This window comes from Poecilia reticulata, linkage group LG22 (genome assembly GCF_000633615.1).
Source record: "Poecilia reticulata strain Guanapo linkage group LG22, Guppy_female_1.0+MT, whole genome shotgun sequence".
Classification (NCBI taxonomy): Eukaryota; Metazoa; Chordata; class Actinopteri; order Cyprinodontiformes; family Poeciliidae; genus Poecilia; species Poecilia reticulata.
In genome coordinates this window covers 18,848,267-18,860,561 of record NC_024352.1, presented here as the reverse complement: position 1 = coordinate 18,860,561, position 12,295 = coordinate 18,848,267, and the positions used below count along the sequence as shown (strand labels likewise).

General features: G+C 38.8%; 2 protein-coding genes across 3 annotated transcripts in view; one reads left to right on the top strand and one right to left on the bottom strand.

Moving 5' to 3' along the window:
- Positions 1–229: 229 nt before the first annotated feature.
- aldh6a1 (aldehyde dehydrogenase 6 family, member A1) lies at positions 230–9,333 on the bottom strand. Its single transcript, XM_008400221.2, has 12 exons — positions 9,192–9,333; positions 7,483–7,527; positions 7,318–7,392; positions 6,775–6,936; positions 6,551–6,629; positions 6,071–6,373; positions 5,080–5,201; positions 4,589–4,778; positions 3,984–4,165; positions 2,858–3,037; positions 1,852–1,950; positions 230–393 (listed from the first exon to the last, which is right to left on the bottom strand). The coding sequence occupies exons 1-12, from the start codon at positions 9,228–9,230 to the stop codon at positions 289–291; spliced, it is 1,581 nt and encodes a 526-aa protein (XP_008398443.1). The 5' UTR covers positions 9,231–9,333; the 3' UTR covers positions 230–288.
- Positions 9,334–10,627: 1,294 nt separating this feature from the next.
- gstz1 (glutathione S-transferase zeta 1) overlaps positions 10,628–12,295 on the top strand; it is a 6,259-nt gene continuing 4,591 nt past the window's right edge. Inside the window, exons 1-4 of one of the 2 annotated variants that reach the window (XM_008400226.2) lie at positions 10,628–10,882; positions 11,211–11,262; positions 11,345–11,412; positions 11,740–11,820. In XM_008400226.2, coding sequence (XP_008398448.1) covers positions 10,853–10,882; positions 11,211–11,262; positions 11,345–11,412; positions 11,740–11,820 — 231 coding nt within the window. In that variant the 5' untranslated portion in view covers positions 10,628–10,852. Of the gene's footprint in view, positions 10,883–10,907; positions 11,122–11,210; positions 11,263–11,344; positions 11,413–11,739; positions 11,821–12,295 lie in introns of those variants that run through there. The other variant, XM_008400227.2, reaches the window with a different exon arrangement.

Below are 12,295 nucleotides of genomic sequence, written 5' to 3'. Positions count from 1 at the left end.
ATGTGGTTTTAATTGCGTATTTTATGCATAAAACAAAAACAAACACTGGTTGCCTCCATGAAGACACACAATCTTTTTGGAACCAACAAGATTTATTAGTGTTTCCTCTTCTGCACAGCTCTGCAGACATTCATTCAGCATCTAAGCACACTGTTTACACACAGTCTTTAAAATGGGTGTTATTTCACATCATTCATCTATCTATAATCAAATAACTTTTTTTTTCAAATACTTTTTTCTGAAAGAAAACTTGAAGTTACATCAGAAGCACTTGAAAGGATGAGGCATTCAGCGTCCCATTGTCGGCATAGTAACGGCAGGACTTTTCAAGGTAGCGTCTTCAGCTTTCCATTGGGAGGTTACGGTTTTGATCTGCGTGTAGAACTGGATGCCCTAAGGAGATAAAAAATACAATAATGAAATACTAATCAGACTGATCATCTCCACAAACTTCAGCGTACTTTAGTGGGACAGACCATCTCAAAAGCAGCACTTAACTGGAGTGAAAGGAAAAGGATGCATGGTTTAAGACTTTGTACAGATACAAGTTTGAAAACTGTTTTGTGCTTTTATGTTCAACCTAACTGAGTCAATACTTAGTGGAAGCATCTTTCACTGCAGTTACAGCTGCAGGTTTCAGACCAAGTAACATAATGCCATAACAATGCAAGTGCACCATCTCACAAACCAATAAACTTTAATTTCTATACAACATTTGTCATGGGAAGTGGAAGACATTTTAAGTACCCCAAAATAAATAAAATTAGTACTGAAGTCTCTGTAAAAAGGGCTAGTTGAGACCACAGCACTAAACTGAAAACTTTTATGATCCAGTCTTTGGTGGTAGAAAGAAAGACAAGAGAAACAAACAAAACCAAAGCAAAGGAAATCATTAAGATTGTTTAAATTTATAGTGCAATTAATTGATTCAGTCCTTATTGCAACAAGCTTAGCTGTATGTTTTGCATCGTTTGTCTTCCAATCAATTTTTTACAAACTCCCTTGCTGAAGAAAAACATTTCCACAGCATGATGATGCCACTGCCGTGTTTCACAGTGCAGACTGTGTTTGTATAGGGTAAAAAGTTTGTATTCTCATCTGACCAGAACACCGTCTTCCACAGGTGACCTCTACGCGACTTTAATCTGGACTTCTTATCACTTCATTTTAATAATCAAGCTATTCTTCCATAAAGACTAGATTTCAGACTAGAAGTTCCCATCCTATGAGATGTGAATCTCTGCAGCTCCTCCACAGTTACCAGCTTGTCAGTCTATATGTAAACATGAACTTATTCCACACTTCTGTTCTTAGATGATGGATTGAACATTGAGGTTATCGGCGTAAAGAGAGATAAATATAAATGTGCACATCCTGTTAAATCCCAATTAAATACATTGAAGTTTGTGTTTGTAAAGTGATAAAAGGTCGCAATAGGTGACCCACTATGCTTCCTTGAACAGGTTAGGATAAGTCTATAGGACTATATAGAACATGTTTTGCACAAAATAATTTATATTCAATAAGTTTTTACTCTGCTCATTTCTTAAACATATTGAGCTCCTTTTCATAAGAAGCCGTTTTAAGGCCTCTTGTCTCTTTAAACCTAAATAAGCTGCTGCTGGCCACGCCCCCAATTTAACATTTACACTCACATGTGAAAATGGGCACAAACAGACGTGTAAATATACAATCATACTTCTTTAAAAAGCAGAAGTGGAGCCTCATGCACAACCAACAAGAATCCAGCAAGTGGTTTCTGGACAGCAACTCAACAACAAAACACTTGTCTTTTTCAGGAGCCGTTCTTCGTCACATACAGCAATAAAACCATCTGACCAAATGTCTTACCTGCTTCCCATAGAAGTTGGTGTCCCCTCTGAAGGATCCTCTTGATCCAGTGAAGGAGAACATTGGCAGCGGCACAGGGATGGGCACATTGACTCCAACCTTCACACAAACAAGCATCGTCCCTTTCATTTCCATAAATGTAAGTTTTGTAAAACAATTCCAGGAACCCAAATTGCTGGGATGATCGAGATGCAGCTGACAAAAAAATGCGGTGCGTCCGAGCTTGTTGAAAAAACAAGCCTACACGGTCGCAATAAACAAAGCCGAACCTGCGGCTTGCATCTGCCGCTTTTAAAGCGCAGCGTGCCCTTATTAGAGGGACGAAAAGCTAAATAAAACATTGTGTTTTGAAAACTGCAGAGCCATGGTTGGTTTAAGATGTTTGAAAGAGCGGGAAGACGTTTTGACACACTAGGGCCTTTTGGCGAAGGTGCGCCGAGTGGGAAAGGGGAAAAAAAAAAAAAGAAAAACGAAAAGTAGATGTTTGTTGCACAGAGGTTTTGGAAAGGAGTGCAGCACATGGCCTGCACAGCATTCCCCGACATGTGAACAGCAAACACAGGGCACAACCAGGCTCCACAGGCAAACAAACAGGGGGAAGGCTGGCCGTAGTCTGCCGAACACAAACCCTGGAATCCCTTGTGAGTTTTAATTTGAGAATTCCCTGCTCCGGATGCTACCTGGAAATACGTTTCTATGCCCCTCTGTTTTCCTGTAACACACATGCGTGTTTGCTTTATCTATTTGGAGCCTCGGATGGCGGGGAAGTGGAGAAAACAGGGTTACCCGAGGTGTGTATTTTAGGTGAGGAGCAAACAAGGAGATACGTGACATGGAATTTTTTTTTTGTTTGTTTTTTTTCCCTTTTTTTAATATGTGAAGATTTTCAAACAGAATCGTGATGTGCTCCCCGCTGCTGGAGATGCAGCTCAGACATGACAGAGGGATGTGAATGCCTCCTTTCTCCCGGGACGGAGGGGCGCATTTGGAGGACGCAGCCACCCACCTGGCCCACGTCCACCTCATGAGTGTATTTGCGCGCCGCGGCACCATTTGTGGTGAAGATGGCGGTGCCGTTGCCGTAGGGATTGTTGTTGACCAGGCGGATGGCATCGTCGAGACCGTCTGCCTCGAGGACAATCAGGACGGGTCCGAAGATCTCCTCCTTGTAGCACTTCATCCCGGGCTGAGGAGAAATATTTCAAAAACGTTTTCAAAACCAGGCGCCGAACGAAACGTTCAACATTTTTCTCAATAAAACCTCGTTCAATTCATTTGAGTGGGATTTTCAAATACATTTCCTTCCACTTTCTGCTGAAACAAAATTAATGATCTAAAGATTTTGGTGAGTATTTGTGTTCAGCCTCCTCTACTCTGATACGCTTAAATTAAAATTAATGCAACCAACTCCCCTGAGAAGTTTCCATCTTTTGCTTTAAATGGTACAAAACTGAGCAGTTTTTAAATATGTGAAGGTACTAAAAATGCCAGTTTTGTCAGTTTTTTTTATCTTCAAAGATGTCCCACCACTAAAACTTGTTTTTATAAAATTGCTTTCTTTAGTTGTTTATGCATTGTTGCCTATTGTGACACACTTTGTGATTTTAATAACTAGAATTAATCTCCATACACATTTTAGGGAACCAAACTATGCAGCTTGACTTTCTTTACATTTGTAATTCATAAAATGCAAAGGTTGGATTGTTTTTCCTTTATTCCAAAAACAAACTAAATGTGAAGTTATGTAGTTTAAACATTTTGGTTTAAAAAAGCATTAAAATTGGTGAGTTATTGTTTTTCACAGCGGCAGGAAGGTTTTGTGGCTCTCGGCAAGTTTTTACACTGGAGAACTGAGGGGAGAAATGGCTTTTTAGGATTCATGCGTTAGAAAGTCCTAGTCAAAGTCCTGGCATAAATCCCATCGAGAATCAGTTGCAAAACTTAAATACCGATGTTCACAGCTGCTAAATTTATTGTGACTCCACATCACCTGTTTTGACTGAGACTGAACTATTTTGTTGGTCAATCACATAAAATCCAACTTAAATACATTGAAGTTTGTGGTTCAAATGAGAGAAAACGTCAATTGGTTTGAAAGCTTTTTGCGAGGCACTGAAAACATCCCCACATACCGTGACGTTGCCGATGATGGTGGGTCCGACAAAGTTGCCGTTCTCATAACCTTTGACCTTGACGTTTCGGCCATCGAGGAGAAGTTGAGCTCCTTCGTCCACGCCGCTCTGGATGAGACTGCAGACTCTGTCTCTGGCCTGCGGGGAGATCAAGGGCCCCACATCCGCGCCGGGCTGGTCCCCTAGCCGGAGTCCAAACACAAGCAGGCGTAGCGTTACACATCACGGCACATTCACACTCGTCCTCCACTGAGGAGGACCACGGACGCTTGCGGCTTTCCTGTTCCAAATTTGCTGTGACTCCACATCACTTTAAGCAGTCATAGCCGATCTTCGTTTCACCTCACGTCAACTTTTTTCTCTGAGAGGATCTGACGGTCAAAAACCGCCATTTAGGTCTGGTCCGCAGATCTGGCCACAAATTTGCAGCATGACTGCCTCGACAAGCCCTGAGCTCCCAGCAGACTCTGAATTGGAAATTACAACAGAGCATCAGCCGAGAGGTGAGGTTAGGGCGGCGTGGGTGGCCCCGGCTCGGCTAAACCAACGGGCCCCATGTGAGAGCGGGCTTCTTGAAAGGCGGGGGTGACTTGCGGGTGTGGTACCTGCGTTCACGCGCAGAGCCTTGGCACGCTCCACCAGCTCCGGCAGCCAGCGCCGCGCCTCGCCCACCAGGATGGCCGTGGACAGGGCCATACAGCGCTGGCCCGCCGCCCCGAACGCCGCTCCCACAAGCTGGTTCAGAGTGTTCTCCTTGTTGGCATCGGGCATCACCACACCATGGTTCTTTGCGCCCTGCATTGCACAAGAAGTGGTTAACCTTCAGCTCTTTGATCTCCTAAGGTTGTTGTTCTAAACAAACTGCGGATTCAATTTTATAGTTGACATGCTGCACATTTTGGTTTGTGTGTGGAATGAGGAGCACATATAAAAATATCCCTTTTTCACAGCTGTAATCGGCTTTCCACACGCATCAGTGCATTTGAAAGTCACCAATATGAACAGAGAGGCCAAAACCATATTAAAGAATCCGTTGGGCAATGCTGCCACCTTCTGGGGACTTGCAGCAATTGCATTAACTATTTATCGCACTCACCATGTTGGATTGGACCCGTTTGCCATTTTTAGATCCCCTTTCATAAATATACTCCCCGGCTTGGTTTGAGCCCACGAAGCTGATGGCCTTGATGGCGGGGTGGTCACAGATGAAATTCACAGCTGAGGCAGAAAAATGTGGAATGAATGACCAAAATATAATTTCCTCCTTACAGATTTATCCTGTGTTTTTTTTTTTTTTTTTAATATTCCAGGTCAAATGTGAAACTATAGTTCCTCCATTCTGAATGTCTTGGTTGAATTTTCTTACCCAAATTCAGACTAGATTTCTACCTACACTGCAAAAAAACATAAAATATGTACAACTCTGGAAATAATTAAGAGCCCTCTGCACTGAACCCTATTGAAAACCTCCTGGTTATTCCACCAAATATTGATTTCTGAATTCTTCCTGAGTTAAAACATTAGTATTGTTTCTAAATGAACATGAATTTGTTTTCTTTACATTATTTGATGCCTGAAAGAACTGCATCTTTTTCGTTATTTTGACCATTTCTCATTTTTTGCAAATAAAAACTAGAAATTTTCATTTTACTCAAACATATTTCTAGTTTCCAATGCCCATATCTTCATACACTTGAAATACTGTAAGACAAAACTAACTCATGAATAACTTTTCAGAACTTGCTTTTAGTTTTTCCTTAATATTGATAAAAATTTTGTCATTCCACTGGCAGATTATTTCACTTATTACACAACATTTTCCTCTGTTATAAGTGAAATAATCTGCCTGTGGAATTAGAAAACAGGTAAGGTCACACCAGTAGGGTGGCAGTATTTCAAATATTTAAAACAAAAATCAAATTAAAAAATGATTGATATCGACTGATATGAATCGGTATGAATCTGTAATAGTTTTTCACAGCACAGTAGCATATCTAAAAATAAAGACTGTAAAGAAGAATAACTGAATTAAAAGCATTAAAAAGTCATATTCAGTCGTATTTCTGGTAACTTGAACCAACTCTCACCAGCATGCTGCCCGTGTATGACGTTCAGTGTCCCGTCCGGAGCGCCGGCGTCCTGCAGCATCTTGGCCAGCAGCATGGCGCAGGTCGGCACGCGCTCCGACGGCTTCATCAGGTACGTGTTGCCGCACACCATCCCCATGGGGAACATCCACAGGGGGATCATGGCGGGGAAGTTGAAGGGGGCAATGCCGGCGCACACGCCGATGGGAAGACGGTAGGTGTAGGTGTCCATGTCCTTGGTGATGGAGGGCAGAGTTTCTCCCAGCATCAGAGATGTGATGCTGCAGGCGTGCTCCACCACCTCTGAAATAGCAACGCAATGGAAGATATTTCTTCTGTGACAAATGGTTAGGGTTAGGCTATTTTTTCAAAATATTATTATATAATATATTTCCAAAAATTTACATTTTTGTGCATAAAAATTTAAATATTTATCTCCATGTTGTCCAGGGAATCTGCATGCATGTCACTGAAACTTACGCAACCCTCTGAACACGTCTCCTTCTGCGTCCGCCAGGGTTTTGCCCTGCTCCAATGTGATGGACTTGGCGAGTTCTTTCTGAAACAAAACCAGGCGTTCAGCTCAAGAACTAACCTCCAGCGGTACGGTCATCATCAAACACAAGCAGCACATTTAGACCTCTGATCAGCAGGATGTTGACCAGTTTCAGGGCATCTCAGGCTGAGCAACCTTCTTTACTCACAATGTTGTCTTTGATGAGCTGCTGGTAGCGCAGGAAGATCTGCTGCCGGGACAAAATGGAGGTTTCAGACCAGGAGCTAAAGGCTCTGGAGCAGGAGTCTACAGCAGCCAGCATCTCCTCCTGGGTGGCTTTGGGGACACGGGCAATCACTTCATTGGTAGCCTGCAAAGAACAAGAAAACAGGTAACGATGAGATTAAAAACATAATTTAACCTCGATTAACTGTGACTGGTGAACGTCAGGTGAAATACTGAAAACCATTACTGGAACTGAGAACTCCCCCCATTTTCTGTTTACTGCCAACAGCAACCCCTTCTTTACACTGTTTTCTTTTTTTACAGTCAAATATAGGTTAAGAACATATGCTTTCTCCAGCTAGTGTTTTTTTAATGTGCTACAAAAATAAAGGAAACAACAAAAAATGATTAAAATCAAAGGTTACAAAAGGAAAACCAGAAATAACTCTGGCCGATAGAAGTTTGATTAGTGCATTTCTACAAATAATACACTGATAAACTTCTTCAGGTTTGGTACAACACTTACAGGATTGTGAATATCAAGCCATTCTGAGGATTTGGACTCCACAAATTTCCCATCGATGAAGAGTTTAACAGTAGACTGTAAGGAGACAAATAATATAAATCATATTCATATCACACAATAGGACCAGAATGAGTTAGATTCATAAACAAATGTATTTTCACTCACCACAGAGGAGGAGGAATAGCACAGACGGCCAGTTTTAGGATGGACCTGTTAGAAATTGATATCCAGTAATAATGTAAAGGCTGGAAGGTCAAACTGAGATTCTCTTTCTGAACATTTTTGGTGTTCAATCCTTTCTGTAAACTTAACTAACTTTTCAGCTAGTTAGTTGAAACTATTTATTAGTTCTGTTACCACAGGACACGTCAGCTCTGAATTTTTTCATAATTCTAACTTTTATGCTTCTTTGTTTTAAATATCTAACCCTTTACAATCGTATTGAAACAAATAGGTGACGGGTTCAAATGCTTCTACAACCACGTAATGGTTGAAAACCTAAATATTTCCACACTCTTGCACATAGAAACATCATTCAAATGTTAGAGGGTTAAAGCTTTGGGCTATTCTCAAATGAATAAAAATGTTTATATCTTTCAACATTTTCATAAAATGGTTGTTAGAAAATTATATTTTGGCTCAGTTGGAGATTTTTCTCTAACAGTACCTCTTTTTATATGAATCTTAAAAAGTTGCAAACTTTTAGTTGTACACCATAAATAATACATATCTATGCATTAAAATATAGGTTAAAAGAACAATTACTTTCCATCAAACAGTCTTTCTGTTACAAAGCGTTTAGATTTTATAATTTCGAGCTTTGCCACAGAATATTTTACTCACCAGTGTCTCTCAAGTTCACTTACTGAAAGCAATTCAGTTTTTCTTTTCCACTTTTGCTTCTTTTTAGATCTTCATCTTCTAAAGCAAGTTTCAGCAGGTCGTCCACTTAATTAGAAGCTCCGCTGACAGTTTTTAGACCACTTTTCAGTTGAAAGTAAAGTTACTTTGCAGATTTCTGACAATCTTCTCTTCTACTTTTTAGCTGCTACTTCAGCAGATCACAAGCAGCTGTTTTCCATTCACTGCTGCTTTTTTATCCGTTTTTGTTACTCATATTTCAGTAGATTAGCTCAAAGGTCTGGCTTTGTTTTGTTAAGTAGCTGCTATTATTTTTACCTTTTTAGAACCGTTTTTGTTCTGACTTCAGCTTCTTTAACATTTGTCAAGTAAAAGTTGAGCTTCTTCACCAGATAAGATAGTTCTGCTTTTCCAACGTTTCTGACCATTTGTTTTTTTTTAGAAGTTTTCTCATATTAACCTAGAATTTTTCAGAATTATTCAACTGAAATGTTTCATCTTACAGCCTTCACACCACATCTAAGCAGGAACTGCTAATTTTTCAAGTTATAATTGTTTTATGAAAAACTTGTAAAGGCAGATTTAGTTTGCCAGTTTATGGAAATGTGCATATAACCAGTTATTTCCAGCTGCAGCTTGCTGGAGAACAAGATTAATAAACAACGTCAAAGTGCATGGCAATGAAAAGGGGGACAAAGTCAAGCTGAGTGGCGGGCGCAGAGGAAATGAAAGCAGAAAGAAAATAATTAGTACCACTGACAATGCAAATTGCTTGAACTTGCATACTACTACCACCCAAGTAAATCTGTGCATATTAAACAAGCCTGACTTTAGGTCAATATTTATTTTACTATCAATTTAAAATGAAAGAAGCATGGCAAGTTTCTCCTATCTAACCCTTATCTATCTGCAATGCACACATGGTGCAGCACATGACATTGTAACTTTGTAAACAACAGATGAAATGAATGCTTGATTTATTTAAGCAGATCTAAAGCCGAATTAAAGCTCACCTTGGTTCTAAGCACTGATCTTAATGCTAATGCCGCCATGGTGAAATGTTTTTCTCCCAAGATGACCTGATTTCACAGATCCTGCAGGTAGCCCGATGGTCCAAGAACAGTCAGAATCCTCCCTCACGGACATGGATTACTTGGGGGCGGGCCTTAGCAAAAAGCAAGGCTCCCTATTGGACCGTATGTACTCACGCCCACAAATAAAGGCCTGTGATTGGTCTGATTGCTGAACAATCTGTCCAATCAATATTAGATGTAACGTACATTTCCGCCTCAGTTAAATAAGTCGCTTGACTATTGGATAAGTATGAAACGGGTCAACAGCGAACATAGAAATAAAACAGCAGATGCTGCATTGCTGCCAAGTTGTAATGACACGTCAGCGTGACGGCCATATTGTGAGGGTCAAGTGCAACTATGATTCAAATCATATTTAAAAACTGAATTTTCTGAATAAAATAAATAACGCTTACCTTTGATCAATTCTTGCTTTTTTTGTTTATAACATCAGTCATCCCTTTACAAGAAATGAGGTTGTTCCAACAAAATTACAAAATATCTGTAAACTTAAAACTGCAATGAAACAGAATCTGCTGAAGATACTTATCTTAATTTGCATATCCAGTCTAATTCTCGTAGCTGAATGACAGTCTATTGCATTATGCAGTTACCACTTTTCTCTATAGTGACATGAAAAATACATATAATTTCATGTTTTGTGATGTTGTCTATTGAGCTGTTTGACTACTCTTTCAGTTATATTATCTAAAGCATTTAAGTTTATTTTTTCACATAATACCAGTAAACATTACAATGACTATATAGCACAGCTCTAGAATATGTATTTTTCTATCTGTGATTTATTTATGTTTTTTGGTTTTTTTACTGCATGGCAAAATTACATGTGAAAACCTGTCATTAATTTATTTATTTTCTTTAAAGAATTGACACGGTGTTATCTGGCTCACTTTGTTATCTTTTTCTGGAACATGTTTGCTCTTCTCTCCTAAGTCTGTTAGATAGTATTATTTTAGAAACATTTTGTTGAACAGGATGCTAGCAAAAATGGTCATGATAAAAAATAAGAAAGGGTTTCTCTTTTAATTCTAGATATTTAAGTAGTACTGATATTAAATAGTTGTGTTTTAAACCAGTTTTAAACTGATTTTAATCCCGCCTTGAGAATGAAAAGATATATATGGTGTTACTTTTTTTTTTACCTCAGTTTTCCTCTTAGTCTTAATGTAAAATTATCTTATCTGAATGATTATTTAATACAAGTAAAGAATCTTTTTTTTTTTTTCACTTAAATTTTTTATGAACCTCCAGCTAAATGCTACTCACAACATGGCGGCGACATAAACGTGTGATCCGGACCCTCGTGCAGCGTCTTTTCTTGTGCATCTATGACACTGACTCGTCCACCATACTTTTTAAACCAGCCAAATTATGTAACCTGCAGCTGAACTGAAACCATCAGGGTTAAAATATCACAAGCAGCTGTTTGTTCGACACCTCCAGTTTTTCTGCTTTCGTTATTTTCATTCTTACATGCTTAAGAAATGCGACTTCAGAGCGAAATGTTCACAACACAATAGACGGTTCTGAAAGCCACAAATTCACTTTGTTTTGATGTTTCAAACGTCACAACACCAGAGATGCGCTTGACCTTAGTTTGCCTAATGAAGGTATTGTAGTATTTTTTCTGTTAGCTATGAGTGTGTATGTTTAATGTGAAGCAGAGGAAGCCCAGATGTTGCAAAATCATGGACCAAAGTGTAAAGTAGGAGGGAATTCAGGGATGCATCCTATTGGCTGCTGGAGGAGGATGGGATTTTGTAGAGAAAAAAATATACATGCAAAACTTGTTTTAGTCTTGTTTAGAGACATCTTGTAGATTCAAAGAGCTATGGCAACACACACTAAGGTGAACCAATCAAATCTAAACTACACGGATATAAAAAAAATAGTCTTATTTTCAGCTTTTCATATGTTTGTGCCTTTTTTTCTCTTTAGCCTGTTCTTCATGGATACTTCAGGAGCTCCTGCTCATGGAGGGTCCGGATCGGTAAGTCGTAAAATGACTCAGCTTTTTTCTTTTATAGATCATTGTTATGTTAACAAGATGATATTAAACTTTTTGTGCACAGCTTTTGCTCTTAAGGGCATTGAATATGACCAGGTTGCAGTCAATCTAATCAAAGATGGAGGTCAGCAGGTACAGTAAACATTCACTGTTTCTGGATGGATGAATGGATGGACGGACGGACAGAAGACTTTGCCCTTTTTGTCAGCAAAAATAAGAGTTGATTACATTGACAAATTTAATAAAATGCTTTATAACAAGGTTCAGTCCAGCAGACCTGATCCACCTGTTAAAGATGTGTTACTTTCTTTAAAACCAAAGGAGGTCCAACTTGGAAGCAGACTTTTTCAGTTCATGGTTTTATCGTGTTTTGTATTTTGTAATAACTTATAAAATATTTTGTAAACATATTTAACCAATACTTGAGCTTAACCGATGACAAATCTTTGTCCACCTCAGCTTACAGAGCAGTACAAAACACTGAACCCCATGCAGCAAGTTCCTGCAGTGGAAATTGATGACATCACTCTGTCTCAGTCGGTAGGTTTCAGCCCTCTATTCATATCAGTCTACAAGTATTTACAGTGCATTTCCAATGTATTCACAACCTTTGAACTTTTTTTAATTTTATACATTTACAACCACACATTTTTGTGCAATTTTATGTGGTAAAACAGTACAAGTTTAAAGAGCAAGGAAAAGTTAAGATTTTAGAGTTTTTCCTTTTACAAATACACTGCAAAAACTGAAATCTTAGTAAGATTAAATATCTTAAATTAAGGAGATTTTTCTTGTTTTCTTTCTGACAAGATAATTTTTCTCACCAAGAGGGATTTATGTTAGAATATTTTTCTTATTTTAAGTGTTTTTGTACTTAATTATCTCAGTAAGATATAAAAGCTTAATATTAAGAAAATATTACTTATTATGAGTAAATATGTGCTAGAATCTAGAATATCAATATTTACCAATCAAACTTCAAGTCTAGAACTTATTTTATATAAGTAAAAATTTC